This window comes from Misgurnus anguillicaudatus, chromosome 13, assembly GCF_027580225.2.
Source record: "Misgurnus anguillicaudatus chromosome 13, ASM2758022v2, whole genome shotgun sequence".
Classification (NCBI taxonomy): domain Eukaryota; kingdom Metazoa; phylum Chordata; class Actinopteri; order Cypriniformes; family Cobitidae; genus Misgurnus; species Misgurnus anguillicaudatus.
In genome coordinates, this window is record NC_073349.2 from 14,692,699 (window position 1) to 14,708,669 (window position 15,971).

At 36.8% G+C, this 15,971-nt stretch overlaps 3 protein-coding genes across 3 annotated transcripts; all 3 read right to left on the reverse strand.

Annotated features, from left to right (window-relative positions):
* Positions 1-2,451: 2,451 nt before the first annotated feature.
* On the reverse strand, positions 2,452-4,123 carry LOC129431349 (uncharacterized). The gene is made up of 3 exons (XM_055189202.2): positions 3,551-4,123; positions 3,190-3,447; positions 2,452-3,020 (listed from the first exon to the last, which is right to left on the reverse strand). Exons 1-3 carry the CDS (start codon positions 3,845-3,847, stop codon positions 2,676-2,678), a joined length of 900 nt encoding a protein of 299 aa, XP_055045177.2. The 5' UTR covers positions 3,848-4,123; the 3' UTR covers positions 2,452-2,675.
* Positions 4,124-6,286: 2,163 nt separating this feature from the next.
* On the reverse strand, positions 6,287-11,880 carry sephs3 (selenophosphate synthetase 3). The gene is made up of 8 exons (XM_073875125.1): positions 11,432-11,880; positions 10,676-10,779; positions 10,480-10,594; positions 10,198-10,345; positions 10,016-10,106; positions 9,482-9,581; positions 9,181-9,393; positions 6,287-8,271 (listed from the first exon to the last, which is right to left on the reverse strand). Exons 1-8 carry the CDS (start codon positions 11,724-11,726, stop codon positions 7,997-7,999), a joined length of 1,341 nt encoding a protein of 446 aa, XP_073731226.1. The 5' UTR covers positions 11,727-11,880; the 3' UTR covers positions 6,287-7,996.
* Positions 11,881-12,786: 906 nt separating this feature from the next.
* Positions 12,787-15,135, reverse strand: ssr4 (signal sequence receptor, delta). The gene is made up of 6 exons (XM_055189177.2): positions 14,975-15,135; positions 14,532-14,650; positions 14,357-14,431; positions 13,564-13,653; positions 13,401-13,466; positions 12,787-13,241 (listed from the first exon to the last, which is right to left on the reverse strand). The coding sequence occupies exons 1-6, from the start codon at positions 15,024-15,026 to the stop codon at positions 13,137-13,139; spliced, it is 507 nt and encodes a 168-aa protein (XP_055045152.2). The 5' UTR covers positions 15,027-15,135; the 3' UTR covers positions 12,787-13,136.
* Positions 15,136-15,971: the final 836 nt, after the last annotated feature.

Sequence of the window (15,971 nt, forward strand, 5' to 3'; positions counted from 1 at the left end):
ATAGGCAAAAAGAGGGAGTTATAAACGGTTAAACAGTTTCTCTGCTGAGATCCGACCCTTCACCCAAAAGTACATTATGTAAGAAAAATGGTCTGTAAAAAGGAGAAGGAACAAAATATGCATGCAGACAGTGATTATAAATCCCACCATGTGCTAATGGAAAGCACACTAGATTAAATTTGAGGAGAATCGGTGAGGTGGTGAACAGAATGTTTTAGGTTCATTAAAGGACAGGAGACGTTCCATTAGGATCTCATTGCAGTTTCTCCAAGCAGAAACAGTGGATGTGAGGGAGATATGGGTCAAAGGGAAGGGTAAAACCAACCCCTCAGAAATTTCACATAGTGAGCTGAAATACACATATCTCAGATACCATCAGAACAGAGTCTTTTTTTCAGTGTAGGGGAAGGATGACAAATGGAAAATCAAGATTTTTCCTTCTCTATTTTTAGATACTTTCGGCAGGTCAAATTATTCATAATTTCCCGGACATAGCTGATCCTAGTTTGATACTCAAATGCATGTTTGAGCTGCCTTCATTTTAAAATGTTTAAGAACTTTTGACTGAATGGTTCTTTGGGGAACCAAAAATGGTTCTTCTGTGGCGTTGCGGCAAATTCTAGCACCTTTTTTTAAGATTCTGGCCCATTTCCAATGTAATGAGCATGCTTTTAGGCAAAATTTTCAAACTTCTAATAATAATTATTATTATTATTATGAGAAAAGACAAGAAAAAATTGTGTGCTCTATTCACAAACCTATGTGCAAGGTTTCAGTAATCCACAAATAGCCTAAACGAGCCTAAGATTTGGTTGGCTGGTTTTAGACACTTTTTTAAGCTGGCCAAGCTGGAAGACCAGCAAACCCACCAACTTAAACCAATTTGATCTTAGATCAGGTAATGCTAAAGCCAAGTTTGCAGCCGGGCCAAGCTGGTTTTAGCTGGTGAATGAGCTGGTCAGAATGGTCAAAAAAGTGGCCAGCCATCTTTGGTTGGTTTAAGGAGACATAAAAGTGTGAAATAAATTAAGCCGTAAAATCCATATGGACTTTATACATTTACCCAAGGTTTTTTTTAGAGAGAAGAAACCAAAAATATATATAAAAACAATACACTTCTTAATGTAAAGGGAATACTTCAACAATCCAATAGATTTATTATTTTGTCTTTCTTTTCCTTTTTACTCTTAGACTGTTTAAAATGATCCCATGTTTACCAAATATGGGCCTATAACCACAAATCGAGTTTAGATAAAAGCGGAGCGAAGTTTATTTCCCACTAATTAAATTGAACAAATCCTTCAGGCAAAATTAAATAAACTTTCCATAGCATAATTTAATTTAGTATGGTTAAGGCTTGTGGAAATCATAACATTTAGGTCGTATTTCATCACACATCTATCTGTTGGCACAAGTTTTGACGAAAAATCTGTTTTTGATCATCTTGACATTTTAACAGATTCATTCTTTATCTTTATTAACTCTTTCAAGATAAACAAACCAATTGTCATACATGCTCAGTAGTTTACAAAATGCTTAATTTAGCTGTCAGTTACTATAGATTTTGAAGAGGTAAACTTTGACACTGAATAAAAAACTGTGGACGTCGGTTGCACATGATTAAATTAAGTTTTCTAAAAATTAAATAAAAATTATTTAAAATTAATTTCATTTTAAGAAAACTTCATGTTGAACTTTACTGGTGTACATAATTAAATTACGTAGATCCAACAATTTTTTTTAAGAAAAATAATAATAAAAAAAAAACTTAATTTAATCATGTAAAAAAAAAATTATGTTTGAGAAGTGCAATGTTGGACATCCACAGTGTAAGAAGAATCAAAATGACTCTACTGACACTTTGTGGTGAACTATTTGAATGTAGTGCTATCCTCCACGTGTGTGTTGTGTGCATTTTACCTCCCTGGTTAGTTCTGACTGTATCCTTTACTAATTTCGTAGTTTTTATTATTTGAAGAAATTGCAAATACATTTCAGTTTTTATTTAGTCACTTTTTTTGTCAGTGGAAAAATGTGAACAACCAATTTTTGTCAACGAAAATGAAACCGATTTCCCCTTCCCCTTCTGTTTTTGTTCACATTCCCATTTTTTCAGATTCCCATATTTGTGCTATTTTGAGACACCATGAATATGATCTAAAGAGCACTTTTTACATACTATCTCAGTTTTAAAAAACTTATTTTGTTAAGACTTGAATTAAACTTTACCAAACTTTCATACAAATATGGGTTCAAGTACTACAAGTGTTATCTAAATACATTAAAAAAAATTAAACATATTAGTTCATATTAATGGTGTCTCAAAATAGCACAAATAAGTACACTTAGATGTTCTTAAGATTACCTTTAGACGAAAGAAGATTTTTTTTAGTATATTAATAAAAAAATTGTGCACGAAAATAAAGTACTTTTAAGTACATTATGCAAGTGTACTACACCTGGGTAAAAAGTGAAATCTATTTATTCTCGCATGTCAATCAATCTTATAATTTACTTTTTTTATATCAAATACAGGACATTCTTTTGGCTTTTATTGTATGTTGAGTTTAGTTCACAATCTCAAATCACGCATTTGTATAAAAGCATTTGCCAAATGCATGAATGTCAAATGTAAATGAAATGTTGCTGATAAAAACTATAAAAAAAATTATTTGTCAACGGAGAGAAAACTTCCCCTGCCCCTTATGTCTTCGTTCACATTCCCAATGAACACTGATGAGGCTCCCAGATTCAACTTGTTTTGTTTTGGTAATTAATGCACCACATTCTTGACATCTTCGAAACAGTCTCATCACAGTCGACTCATCTGTAGTCCATTTCCTTTTTATACATGACTGTTCATCATCCTCTTTTTCGGTTTTAGTAGTCATAGTTGAGTCAGAAGTGGAACTAGGTGGAAAAAAGCTAGCATCCATTTGCGATGGTGGATCTGATGACGGTATGTTGACATGTAGGTCAAGGCCATCAGGCTCCTCTTCATGGTTAATACTTGGTTCATCCTAGATGACAGTAGAGAATAAGATGAATCATTTCAAAAGGACAAATATAAAGGGGATGTAATGAAATCTGTACATTTGGAACATGAATACATGTTAGCAGCTGTATGAGATTAGAAACAAACAGAACAACTTTATTTAACTTGTTAATGAAATGAAACGTTGTACTTACTGAATTATAAGTCTGTACAGATGGAAGAGGAAAATATGGCCCATACTTTAACAACTGTGGATTACGTAATAGGAGAAAATATTTTTTATGCAATTTCGCTTGTTGTGCAAGAGCTGTTTCAACAGCAATGTTCATTTGTTGCTCGAGTGTTGACTGTCCAACATCTTCCAATGCAATTCCTGCACCTTGTGAACTTGTCTCTTCATCAATGTTTTCCTCTTTGCAGCTTTGTAGTTCAGATGGATCATCTTGAGTATGCTAAAAAAAAATGATTGTTTCGTTAGAATAAAAATATAAAATACAGGCCTATATAGTAACATTTCCATTCCCAGCCCAAATGTATAAGCATTATTTCACATACCTCACTTCCTGAATAAACTATTGGTACAGCTGTTGATTTCAGCCATATTTGACCCCCTAGGGTGACTCTGAAATCATCAGGGCTAAAATGATCACTGCAGATCCTCCATGCTTTCAACTTTCTCATTGGTGTGTTTGTATCCAGCTGTAGAGCAAGTAACCATGATTCCAGTCGATATGGATCAAAGGTTGGGAATCGGTGAAAAGTCAATCTTTCCCGTTCAGATCGTGGTTGCGAACGTAATCTTATTTTTTTAAATAGGTTTAGGCAGCCAGGGTACGCACAATTACGCACCATTTTGATGAACAACTGTCCTTTTTTCTTGCAAACTACAGGAGCCTCAGAAAACGCGCATACGTCATTTATGCGACAGGAAGCGCTGTTTCGAGTCTGACGACAGCATGCGGGCGTGGTTTGTTATCGAGGCAATGAAATGAGCACGCTTAGTTTATGTCAAGAACTCAAATTTAAAAACTTCGCTGTTGTTTGGGGTTAGGGTATATATTTCGGTAAGATGGAACAGTCTTAAAATCGACAGAGGCGAAGCCAGCGCCACACACTTCACAGTAGGCACAAAAAAAACAGGAGGCAACAAACCACGTCCCCGTGATGCATAGACATAATTCATACATAGACATATCAATGAACTGAACTTAAACTCAAAAGCCCCATTTAAAAGAAAACTCTTCATGACTGTCACTTTACTCACATCCTTCATGTCTTCAAATGGTGTGCTGAGAGCAGCTACAAAAAGTATTTTTAGATAGTGCCTAAAAATCTGTGCATCTATCTCATGCTCCTCGTGAACCAACATCCATCAGCTCACTGCACTGGATAGTGCAGATTGAGGGGCGGTATTATCCCCTTCAGACATCACAGGGGGAGCAAAATTTCAATGACTTGTGTTTTCACATGCTTGCGGAGAATGGTTTACCAAAACTTTACCAAAAAGTTACTGGGTTGATGATCTTTTTCATATTTTCTAGGTTGATAAAAGCACTATGTACACAATTATAGCACATCATTTTTCATAATATGTCTCCTTTAAATTCATGTAGTCTTTTAATAAAAACAAGGGGACCCCCCTAATTTATATTTTTGTGCTTTATAGGGGGTCCCTCAATGCTTGTCTGGGATCAACCCATGTTGCTTCTGAAAGAAAAAATCTTCTACAAATCCATATATGCAAAAGGTAGCAAAAATAACACCTTTTCAGAGCTGATTATCCAATGCTTGTCTTTAGTAATTTCAAAATAATGGTTTGTGCAGCTGTTAGTAAATCTGGCTTTACTAGAGTAAGCTGGCTTAGAAGGGGTACTTGAGCCTCACTGATATGGCTGTGGGGTTGGGTACCACTGTTTTAAACTGTTTAAAATGATCCCAGGTTTACCGAATATGAAACTATAACCACAAATCGAATTTAAAATAAATGCTGAATGAAGTTTATTTCCCACTAATGAAATTTAACTAATCCTTCAGGCAAAATTAAAGAAAATTGCTGTAGCATAATTTAATTTAGTATGGTTGAGGCTTGTGGAAATCACAACATTTAGGCAGTATTTCATCACACATTTATCTGTTGGCACAAGTTTTATAGAAAAATCTGTTTCTGATCATCTTGATATTTCAACAGATTCATTCTTTATCAGTTTCAACTCCTTCAAGATAAACCAATTTCCATACACGCTCAGTAGTTTACCAAATGCTTAATTCAGCTGTCAGTTACTATAGATTATGAAGAGGTAAACTTTGATGATGTTTGAGAGGTGCAATGTATGTTGGGCATCCTCAGTGTAGAGGAAAAGAGCATCAAATTGACTCTACTGACACCTTGTGGTGAAATATTTGAATGTAGTACTATCCTCCATGTGTGTGTTGTGTGCATTTTCCCTCCCTGGTTAGTTGAATGCATCACCTTTCAAATCATCCCTCACTAATATTTTCGTCTTGTTTTAATCAGTTAAAGAAATTGCAAATACATTTTCAGTTTTTTTAGTCATTTTTTTGTTTGTGGGAAAATGTGAACAACCATTTTGTTAACGAAAATGAAACCGATTTCCACAGTGCCTTATGTCTATGTTCACATTCCCAGTGAACAGTGATTAGGTTCCCAGATGTCACTTGTTTTGTTTTTGTGATCAATGCACCACACTAACAGTTTTGTTTTTCCTTCTATTGTAGTCAATGGGTGCTATCAGCTGTCTGCTTACCATCATTTATCAAAATATCTTCTTTTGTGTTCACCAGAATAAAGAAATTCAGGGTTAGAACAACAAAGTTTCTTTGTGCATTTCTTTAAATGTACATCTTTTTTATGCATACTTGATTTAGCGAAACTTGTTACCTCTCGCATGTCAATCAATAATTAAATTTCCAATCTTTTTACATCAAATACAAAATATTCTTTAGGCACAATCCCAGAGTCACATATATAATCCAATAAATGACAGCGACGGTTAAGTGAAAATGCCCCAGCTCGAATCAGCTAAACAGTTAGCGCTTGTCTTTGATTTTGATCATAGTTGTTATCATAAACAACTTTTTGTCACCAGTGATATGGTTCCTGTGCAGCTCAGTGGTAAAGCATTGCGTTCCTAGCGCAAACGGTTAAGGGTTTGAACCCATACTGAAAAAAAATTATACATTGTGATGCAGTTTAAGTCAATTTGAATACAAGCATATCCCGGCAACTTAACTCTGGAAACAAATGATCTTTAAGAGTCAATAAATAAAACCTTTTAGAGAAAATTACAGTTTTATTGAATTACATTGAATGAATGAAAATACAACCACTGCAGATGAATGGACTTGGCAGGTCAACCCATCCCTTCCTTTCAGTTAACATCAACCTCACCCTTCCCATTGGCTGGGGTTTAAAAAGAGAGGCATCATAAAAAGGATATTGGACAAAGGTGCTCTGCTGTAGCCATTCAAATGCGAGAACCGGCATTCTGGGATCACCCAATGAACTGATGAAAGCTGCTCAAACCTTTATCAGTTACAAGGTGGAAATCCAGAGTGCCTTCATTTTTATACAAGAATCAAATTCAGTAAGTGAAATACATGAGAACAGTGTACATCATTCATAGTATCTCACCACAATCAGCAAATCATTCAAATTTACATTGCTGAAAACCTTCTTAAAACTCATGACAAATGTTGTCTATACTGAATCTAATGAATTAAGTCACTGCTCTACTCAATTCTAACCAGCACCTCATTATAAGGATTTTCTGTGTAGGAAAATGACCAAAGAAAGAGAATGATTTACCTTATTTGACTATGTTTGTGTCTGTGTTACAAGGGTTTTCTACAATAAACAGATTCGTGAATCAGAATGGACATTGCAAAATAATTCGGACATGAAAAAAAATCAACATTTGAACCACACAAAAATAAATAATCGATTGTACCATTAAATAACTCAATGAAATCAATGTTTCTTATTATTCAGGCATCAGGATTGGTTTGTCAAATAACTTACACATTAGCATTGATTGTCATTTTAAGATCTTTGTCTTTCAAAGGTTCTGATTTGTTGGGAATGTTTTCTTAGTAAACTCGGCTATTTTGGTAATGCGTTGCAATACGGTCCTATTTGTTAACATTAATGCATTTAGTAATATAAAATAACAATGAGCAATGTTTTTACAGCATTTATTAATCTTTTTTAACATTCAAACAAATTCAATTGCTCATTAACTTTAATTTGGTGTATTATCTAGTGTTACTACAGCTTTTGATTTTTAAAAATGTATGTGTATGCTGAAATTAACATTACCAACAATAATAAATGCTGCAATAGTATTGTTTATTGCTAGTTTATTTTAACTAACAACTAATTAATGTTAACAAATAGAACTTTATGGTAAACAATACTACGGTACCTAGATCTAATACAGGGCTTGGTAACTGCTACCTTATAATGCTCAACGATCCAGATGTTGTGAATAGTTTGAAACATATTTTTGGAGAAAAAAAGGTTTTGGTCAAAATTTTCCCAGAGAACAACAAAACTGGGACCACCATAAAGAAGAACTGGTATCCAACAAACATCTCAACAGGGAAAATATAACGAAAAGGCTTCAGATGAGAGTTGAGAGGTGTGTTTGAAAGAATGAGATGTAAAAAGATGACAAAATTTCTTTGTTGTCCATTCCATCTCCCACCAGGTACATTAAAACATTTTTGGTCTGTTGCTCTCAACCCTTCGGTTGAACAGGGGGAGGAAATGAACAGCAGAATGAGCACACATACTCTTTTTGTCTTTTGTATGCCTTGTGATCGACTCCCATAAACACTATTCTATGATATGAGCATACATACAAACAAACACACACACTCAAATCTATCAAGCCAACCAATGAGACACTAAGGTAAAGGCAAAATTAAGAGGGATGCAGAATGATGATTAATGACAGATTTTTACCCTCAATGGCAATGCAGCTATGCTAACTGAACCTCATGAGGACTTGCGTTGTTGTTGCTGCCCTCCTGCGTGCTGATCACAGACCCGCGGTATGGCACCTCTATGATTCGAGGTTTGTCAATGATGCGGGCACAACGATTGCCCTTCTCCACAATTCCGATGATCCACGCCTGCTGCCCATCACCCGGCCCGCTGTCCTGCCCCAGTGCTCCTGACAAACCCACACGGCTGGATTTCATTTCGGCGCAAAATCGGGCTGCCTGCTCCCGTGGTAAACAGATCAACAAACCACCTGCAGGACAGATATGAATATAGCACACTGCTTATTAAGGATGCAAATCTCCACTTTAAAGGATTAGTCAATTTTTTTAAAAATCCAGGTAATTTACTCACCACCATGTCATCCAAACTGTTGATGTCTTTCTTTGTTCAGTCGAGAAGAAATTATGTTTTTTGAGAAAAACATTCCAGGATTTTTCTAATTTTAATAGACTTTAATGGACCCCAACACTTAACAGTTTTAATGCAGTTTAAAATTGCAGTTTCAACAAAGCTTCAAAGGACTCTAAACGATCTCAAACGAGGCATACGGGTCTTATCTAGCGAAACGATTGTTATTTTTGCCAAGAAAAATAAAAAATATTCACTTTTAAACCACAACTTCTCTTCTTCCTTCGGTTGTTTGACGAGCCAGCGCAACCTCACGTAATTGCATAATGACGTCGAAAGGTTACGTGTTACATATATGAAACGCACATTTGCGGACCATTAATATCATTCGTCAACAACATTGGAACGGTCCTCTTTCTTCACACTTGTAAACACTGTGGCGTAGTTTCGATACGTCAACATGAGGTCACCCTGGCGCGTCACAGGAACGGAGGAAGACAAGAAGTTATGGTTTAAAAGTGCATATTTTTTATTTTTCTTGCCAAAAATGACAATCGTTTCGCTAGATAAGACCCATATGCCTCGTTTGAGATCGTTTAGAGTCATTTGAAACTGCAAATTAAAACCGCATTAAAACTGTTACGTATTGGGGTCCATTAAAGTCCATTAAAATGAGAAAAATCCTGGAAAGTTTTCCTCAAAAAACATAATTTCCTCTCAACTGAACAAAGTAAGACATCAACATTTTGGATTTGTTTTTTTAAGAAAATTAACTAATCCTTTAACTAATAATTGTCTTTGTGGCTTTTACCTGATGTTTCAGAGGAGGTGCCCTGCAAAAGCCCAAACAAGTTGCCGCAAGCTTTGCTCACCGCAGCCATTTTTGCGATAATGGGAAGGTTGTGAATGACAAAGGCCACATCATTTCGCTGCTGCTGGGCGAGATTGCGAGCGTGACCAATGATCCCAAAGCCTGTGATGTCCGTGGCAGCATGTGCATTAAATTTGTGCATTAAGGCAGCAGCTAAAGAAAAAATTAATGTGCAAAAATGAGAAATACATGAAAACCAAATATACGCATTCATGCACATAATACTCAAACAGTGTTGTACCAGTGCGATTGAGGGTGGCCATGTTGATCATAGCCTCTTGATAAGCATGCTCCACCTCTTCCTTAGAGATCACCAGCTTTACCTTGTTCCACTTCTCTGGCTGGAGAAATAAAGTATGTAACATAGGGTTAAGAGTAGGGCTGTCACAATGATTAAATAATCGTCTTGTTTGACCTCATCGAAATGATTTCCGATCATCGCAATGATTGCACATCTCTTCAAAAAACACAAGGGGGAGCTGCAGCAGGTGTATAAGTGAGACCGTCGTATCAGATGGTGCTCCTTAACTGACAGTGTAACATGAATTTTCAGTTTTTTAAAGATATATTCATTAAACAATTACTTTTAAATTGTGTATTAATATTTACTGCCAGAAGATTTCATTTAAATAATCACAATAATGTGTGAAAATTATTTCATGAACAAATTAGGCAATAAACCATAATTTCATAATCGTGACAGCCCTAGGTAAGAGATGTGATGCAAACATGCATCGTTGTTCAGTGATTGAGATAAAGCAGAAAGTAGACTCACATTATCCATCCACTGATGGGCATTCACTGCTACTTGAGTTCCCAGAGGTTTAGTAAGAACAAGCACATCTCCAGGTACAGCGCTGTCAGGCCTGCTCCCAAAAATGCAGTGTGATGGTTAAGACTTTTAAAAAGTGAGGTACTTGATGTGTCATCTCGATGGGTTTACAAGAAGATACTCACATGATGAAGTCATTGGGCTGACACACCACAGAGGCCACACCTCCGATTATGATCCAGGGATTGATGACGGTTTGTCCTCCAGTTACCGAAGTCCCGCCCTCTTCCGCCGCATCACGGAAGCCCTTCATCATCAAAGGCATCACATGCTCTCTCTCCTGAGAGTTCATAAATGCATAACATGAATCATTTCTTGCACAAAGACCATTGAAAACCTCTAATACACAAACACAATTTTTGCTTCGAAAAGCCAAACCAAATTACAAAGCACACAGAAAAAATAAGCTCTCTCCTTCTCATTCATCTTCTGACTGACGCTAAGAAGCATAAGCATGTTGTCGCACTCCGTGATACCCATGGCATAGAGATCACTCAGCACATTCGCACAGGCAATTCGACCCTGTGAAAACGAAGTATGCCTGGTATAAATTTTGCTTTTCTTGAATTGTATACACTAACTTTCACAAAGTTAGTCACCGACCATCAAATAGGGATCCTCCACTAACGGATAGAAGAAATCTGTTGTCTGAACCAGAGAGAGACCTCCATGTCTCAAAGGGATGACGCACGAGTCCATACCAATACCTGCAGACAAAAGGGAAATGGTTACATCTCATATTTTTCTCACAAGATCCTTTACGCACGCACATTTAATTAAAAGGTGTTTATTTGTTGCAAAATTGCCATATTCTCCAAGTTAAGGGGATTTGTTGGGTTACTTAATGGCCTACTTTCAAGCATTAACCAGGTCCATAGGTCACATCTCTTTCGTTGTGTTATACTTCCCTGGAGTTTTATCAACAACATATAAGCCAAGTGGAAATCTGTTGCTTTTGTGTGATCTTAAGTACACATGACTGTCAAAATACAACAGAGGAAATGGTCATTAAAATGTGTGATGTTAAAGTTTTATTACAAATACCATGGTTAACCTACAATTACGACAGTACACAATGATGAGACGATGGTAAATTTGCATTTACTTTGCTTTTACTATAATACCATAGTAAAGGACAAGTCCAATGTTGTTGTTTTTTCGCAATGGTACATTATTTGCATTTCTACATGTGATATCTAAATGATCATATTTTACAATAGTGTTTAATCTGATATCTCTTGAAATAAATTAAAGCATTTCCTCTTCACAAAACCGGTAAGTTGATTATTAAACGTATGCACACTTTCATCATACCAGTTTGACAATAATGGTGTGTGAATAAAGGGTGACATGCGTTACCAAGTCGGGGACCCTGTGCAGCCGAAACAAGTCCGAATTCAGCGGTCTCGTCTCCGGTCCCCGTCCCGTCATCCTCTCCAGGCTGACGGTCAGGCTCCAGTCCCTGCAGGAGTTTGAGCAGAGCCTCCTGCGGGACTTTACACCCTCATCCTTTAAGATCAGAGAAGGCCGTCAATCGGAAGCCGCGGTCTAGGCCGTGCTCCTCCGGGTGAAACGCCTGGTATCCCGCCGGGTAAAAGGCTGCATATCCTCCCGCCCCGGCAGAATCCCCTGACGGCTGCTCGGATCCAGACATAAGTAAACCGGTTTTATTTATCTCTCATGCAGAAGGTGAAATAATGGGATGTGGGTGAAGTGACAGCAACTAAGTTACTCGGTAAAAGCTGCAACGTGTTTTAACTAGTCTAGTATACTCGCTCAAAGAGGCGAACATGGACGAAGCGCGCAACCGGACTGAACCATTTAACGCAGCAGAGGGGTGTTGTGTCTTTTTAATACACGAGTTGTGGAAATTAATCGGTCATATAAACTTTACTTAAAAATATTGGGCTTAAAATAGGCATAAGATTTAAAATAAATTTTGTGTTAAATTATACGACAGCGTATGTATACTCTGCATTAAGCAACTTTAACAACGGCCACTTTAAATGTGGACATCACCATGTCTGTTAGTAGTACAACCCGCCCATTACTAGATGAACACTAGAAGACACCACACACTTTGCATGTTATTCCAATATGCTAACTGAATACTTTAAAGGAAAACACCACGGTTTTTCAATATTTTATGTTCTTACCTCAACTAATACCTATCGTTTTTCAATGCGTATCCTTAATCTTTGTACAAGAGTCGCCACGTTTAATTTTGTGCCACATACTTACTATACTTAGGTAATTCTTCATGTAACAGTCTTTAAATAGGGAAAACATGGAAGTGTTCGTGGCTTCTAAATTTATCCCTGTTTGGATCCTAAGGAATGAATGGGACTAGGCTAAATGCTAACACATTCACGATGCGCTGTATAAAGGATAAGTGCACGCATTGATAAAAGATAGGTATGTATTAATTCGTCTAAGTTGAGGTAAGAAGACAGTAAAATATTGAAAAACTGTGGTGTTTTCCTTTAAGGCAAGGGAATAAATCATTGTTAGAACCAAAACATACAAAACACTAAAATATTAGCATGTTAAACTGTGCTTTCAAAGTTAACACATGTTTAAATAGTAAAGCTATATTCAGTTTTTATTGGATACAACTCAGCTTTGTAATAACTGAGCAAAACAACATGGATTATGAAATGCCATCAATATTTATCTATTAAACTAACTTCTATAAAATAAAATGAGTCAGGGAAGAGTTTCAGAAAATGTTTTTATTCCCATATTCAATGAATTTCATCGATATTTGGGACATTTCAAAATACAGAACTGGACCATGATGATATCATACACTATTCATAGTCTTTGTTTTTTTTTTAATATTAATAAGCACAGACACCAAATTTTTGACAATTTGCTAGAAAAGAAAAACAAAACACCAACTTTGACTGTTCTGATTATTGTCAATATCTCATACTTAAACCCAGTAACGAAACAGTCCAGTGGTTTATTTGCATATTACAATGAAAGAATGGAGAAACGGAGCACATAAAAATCGTACTGAAGTTTATGGTCTTTCATGTCATCTTTACTGCTGTATGTGTGATTAAGCCTGGATAGCACTTTTGGTGCTGTAGGCCAGATAGTACACCAAAATGCCGATCAGTGCAGCCAAGATCTCTGTAGACACCCAGGGACCATTCCATGCACCCTGCATATAAAAATATAAATCAGAAAAGGCAAACACAAAAATACTTCATTGCAACAATACTATGCTGTGGTCGGATAATACTGGAAGTGTTTATCTTGGCTCTATTTAAGTGCAGAGATAAAGTCTTTGTTGACAGTGATAATCAGCATGGCTACTCACCCTATGATCCACATTCACTGAGAACAATGGCTTGATGGCATCAACATCTTCATTATTTCTCTGAGCCTGAAACCAGTACATGTGTATTATGATCACCGACGTTAAATAAACATTTGATTATAGTTGCAACCATGTTCAGGAAAATATGAACATTTCTGTATACCTTTCTTAGGACACTGTAGGACTCCTCATCGAAGAATTTAACCTGATATGTGCCTGAACTGGCCTGTTTGTGGGGAACACTCCACGAGACCTGGGCAAAAAGGCATCAGGATTAAGTCAACGTTTGGTTATAGTTGCAGCCCTAGTACCGTTCCTTTATACAAGGCTTGTTAGGCCATTTACACAACAACTTCAGCCGATAAAGGGAAAGATTTTATGCAGCTTAGCTGTCCGTTTACAAGACAACAATGGTTGGGGTCCTAAATATGCAAATATTTGAATACAGGTTTTACAATTTTTGAAAACTCCTTCTTGTCGTCTCAGTGTAAACTATTTAAAGGTGAATCTGTGATAACGAAGATGTCATATGAATGTGTTAATTCGGTCTATAGGCATGCATGAGTATACAACAATGGTGGCCTACAAGACTGTATTTGTGCTGCTGAAGATACTGAGTTTATTAACACTTCGCCAATAAAATCTACAACATTTTTCCACTTTATGCAAGGTTACTTGTAGAAATAAAATATCATCGTCCATCTAAACAAAATTGCTTGATCATTTGTATTTATTGCTTGGTCTGAGGCTATGTGCGCAGCCGTATAGTGTTTCCTTACAAAGTTACATTGCCATCTACTGGCTTGACATGCATAACACAGCATTTTAGTTGTGTTCGCGTATATCACGTGTACATGAAATTATTAAAAAAACAAGGAACATTTTTTGGTTTTCTACACCATTGTTGTGTAAACATAGCCTTATATTTGAATATGAGCAACAAATGAGGGACTTACTTGGTATTTACCAACATCTTGGCCTCTGGTCACAGGAAACTGTTTGCCATTGACATCTGCATACAAGGCAACACTCTGGAAACGGAAGAGAAGCTTTTTCAGTCCATACTTCTGCACTAATAAACTAGGCATATGATGTATGTGTGTATGGTTCATGGGTTGTTAGTCCACTTACCTGTGCTCCGTTTGCACACGCAAGACTCAACTCAACTATGAACACAGTCTCAGAAGAGATGAGAGCATCTGTCGTCGTGTATGAAGACGGAGAAATAACTGGATCTGTACAAGTCTCAGCTGGAGGAAAAAAACAACAGTCACACTAAACACTTGTCTTGTGTCAGTCATTGTGTTATCTGACACGTATAGTAAGTTAATCTGTTAACCATGGTCACGCGTCAAATATGAATCAGAGAGATGAATGAACTGAAGTAAAAGCCGGTTATAGGAAGTATAAAACGAACAAATAATTTTATCGTATAAACGAGATGAATCAGAACCAGTACGATGAAAGTTAGCTTCAGTCATTTCCCTGTTAGCATCTCTGAGCGAATAATCGACACAGTAATGGTCGTGTATGTTATATTACTGGAAAAAAACTATTAAAGTGTTAGACATTACCTGCACAAAGACCCAGACAGAGAGCCAAAATAGCTGTTATAAACCGCATCATGCTGATCCCTGCACAGTGAAATCCACTTCAGCTCACTCAAACCTGAGAAAGAGAGCAAACGCGAGCGTCCACCCAATGAAAGACAGACAGACACGTCACCTCTACTAAAGAATGACGTGTAGTATATCGAAGCGCCCTCTGTTGAAAGCCGCCGGTACTGCAGGACCACTGTCGATCTAATAAAATGAAAGAATGGCATAACTAGAACAATATTTGTTATAAAAAATTGCCAAATGTCAAGAAATTTAAATTGTTTAGCTTTTTTAATGCTTGTTTTGTCTCATAAATAATTTTAATACATCTTGAGGGCTCATTGGTCCCCCAGTTAAGAAACACTGTTTGATGGTTTTGCATGAAGATTGGTAATTGCTAATGTTGGCTATGCATACAAATTATACTACTTAAGTAATTGAAACAAACTATTTAAGCTATTAAACCAAGCAATCTACAAATAAATGATATTAGACCCTAAATCATTTGTGATTTTAATGGTGGTATGACATCAGTTCCCCTCAAGTTTAAATTCGGGTACACTAGCAGAGTACGACATACATAGTTCATCGAAATTGCCATGAACTATACAATCACCTAAAGGATTATTAGGAACACCTATTCAATTTCTGATTAATGCAATGGTGTAATTGTGTGGAGGATGGTTTCTTGGCACACTTTAGGCCCCTTTGTGCCAATTGGCATCGTTTAAATGCCAAGGCCTACCTGAGCATTGTTTCTGACTATGTCCATCCCTTTATGACCACCATGTACCCATCCTCTCATGACTTCCAGCAGGATAATGCACCGTGACACAAAGCTCGAATCATTTCAAATTGGTTTCTTGAACATGACAATGAGTTCACTGTATTAAAATGCCCCCCCAGTCACCAGATCTCAACCCAATAGAGCATTTTTGGGATGTGGTGGAATGGGAGCTTCGTGCCCTGGATG

Bases quoted from the DNA above. Each gene is read 5' to 3' on its own strand.
- ssr4 (XM_055189177.2), bottom strand. From the start codon at position 15,026: ATGATGCGGTTTATAACAGCTATTTTGGCTCTCTGTCTGGGTCTTTGT. The intron at 14,432-14,531 runs GTAAGTGGACTA...TTCCGTTTCCAG, and splicing joins CGTGTGCAAACGGAGCACAG to AGTGTTGCCTTGTATGCAGA. The intron at 13,242-13,400 runs GTGAGTAGCCAT...TTTTATATGCAG, and splicing joins CAGTGAATGTGGATCATAGG to GGTGCATGGAATGGTCCCTG.
- LOC129431349 (XM_055189202.2), bottom strand. From the start codon at position 3,847: ATGGTGCGTAATTGTGCGTACCCTGGCTGCCTAAACCTATTTAAAAAA. The intron at 3,448-3,550 runs GTATGTGAAATA...ATTTTTTTTTAG, and splicing joins TAGTTTATTCAGGAAGTGAG to CATACTCAAGATGATCCATC. The intron at 3,021-3,189 runs GTAAGTACAACG...ACTGTCATCTAG, and splicing joins CTGTACAGACTTATAATTCA to GATGAACCAAGTATTAACCA.